This window comes from Mus pahari, chromosome 4, assembly GCF_900095145.1.
Source record: "Mus pahari chromosome 4, PAHARI_EIJ_v1.1, whole genome shotgun sequence".
NCBI classification, from domain to species: Eukaryota; Metazoa; Chordata; class Mammalia; order Rodentia; family Muridae; genus Mus; species Mus pahari.
In genome coordinates this window covers 86,809,809-86,811,054 of record NC_034593.1, presented here as the reverse complement: position 1 = coordinate 86,811,054, position 1,246 = coordinate 86,809,809, and the positions used below count along the sequence as shown (strand labels likewise).

Here is a 1,246-nt window from a genome sequence, read left to right as displayed (position 1 = left end):
GGGGAGGGGAAGGATAACCTTTTCGGAATTGAGAGGGAGGACAAACAGAATCTGAGAGTCAGGAGCAAAATCTTTTGACTCCTGGTAATGGGGAAGATAGGGTCCAAAACAAAGAACCAATGCTGGCTGTGGAAGTTGTTGGGAGGAGGAGATGCACAGGGTGAGGATATTATGTGTTTTGGTGCCAGCCCTGCTCAGCTAAGGCAAAGCTTCATCTCTTGCCAGAAGCATCCCCATGGCTCAAAAGTCAAGTCAGGCTGCAGGCCTGGAGACACATGCAGGCAGCATCTTTTCCCCTTTGAGCCTCCAACGCAGTCTCTTGAAAAGGAAAAGGCTGCCAAAGTGGGCATCTGAGCCTGCTGCAGTCACTGCTCCAACTTCTCCTCACTCTCTTCTTCTTTGGGGATTTTCTTACGGGTAAAGAAGCCAAGCTATAGAGGAAAAGATACCAGTCATTGCCAGATGTCCCTGCTGGGGGCCTTGCCAATAGCCCTCGATTATCTGAGGTCTTCGCTTCTATTCTGTTTCCAAAAATGAGATTCAAATTTATTTTATTTGGCTTAGGTTGATTCAACCATCATTTGTGGGACAGAGTCAAGAAGAGCTGAACATGGCAGCCGCCCCCAACCCCATCCTAACTGACTAGCACAGAACCTGTCCTTCCTTTCCAACAGAATAAGATGCTCCACCACCCACAAAAGCTGACCTTACCTTCCACAGGCAGAAGACAAGGAGAGCAAGCAGGAGCAGCCCCCCCAGGACGCTGCCAACGAGGATCCACAGGGAGATGAGGGTCGGGAGGGTCTGAATTACCTCCAAGTGGCTCTGCATAGCAAAGAGGGTTTGTTTTGTCTTTTCCTGCTTGGCTTTTTGAGGTGGCTTTTTGTGGCTTGGTTTGTTTGCTTGCGTTTGAGGCAGTTTCATTTCATGTCCCAGGCCAGCCTTCAGCTCACGGCAAGCCTCCTCTCTCAGCTCCCCACTACTTGAATTACAGGCAGGCATCACCACCCCTGACCTGTGTTTTATGTCTGCCCTTTAACTCAGCCTCACTCAAAAAACGAAACCTCTTTCTACTTAAAAACACTGAAGCAGGCTGGTGAGATGGCTCAGTGGGTAAGAGCACCTGACTGCTCTTCCGAAGGTCCGGAGTTCAAATCCCAGCAACCATATGGTGGCTCACAACCATCTGTAACAAGATCTGATGCCCAGGGCACACGCCTTTAATCCCAGCACTTGGGAGGCAGAG

At 50.0% G+C, this 1,246-nt stretch overlaps 1 protein-coding gene across 2 annotated transcripts in view; it reads right to left on the bottom strand.

Annotated features, from left to right (window-relative positions):
- Window positions 1-354: 354 nt before the first annotated feature.
- Itga10 (integrin subunit alpha 10) overlaps window positions 355-1,246 on the bottom strand; it is an 18,209-nt gene continuing 17,317 nt past the window's right edge. For both annotated transcript variants that reach the window (XM_021196667.2, XM_021196669.2), the window contains 3 exons: window positions 1,184-1,198; window positions 712-852; window positions 355-431 (listed from right to left, as the gene is read on the bottom strand). In XM_021196667.2, the coding sequence (XP_021052326.1) occupies window positions 366-431; window positions 712-852; window positions 1,184-1,198 (222 nt within the window). In that variant the 3' untranslated portion in view covers window positions 355-365. The remainder of the gene's footprint in view (window positions 432-711; window positions 853-1,183; window positions 1,199-1,246) is intronic.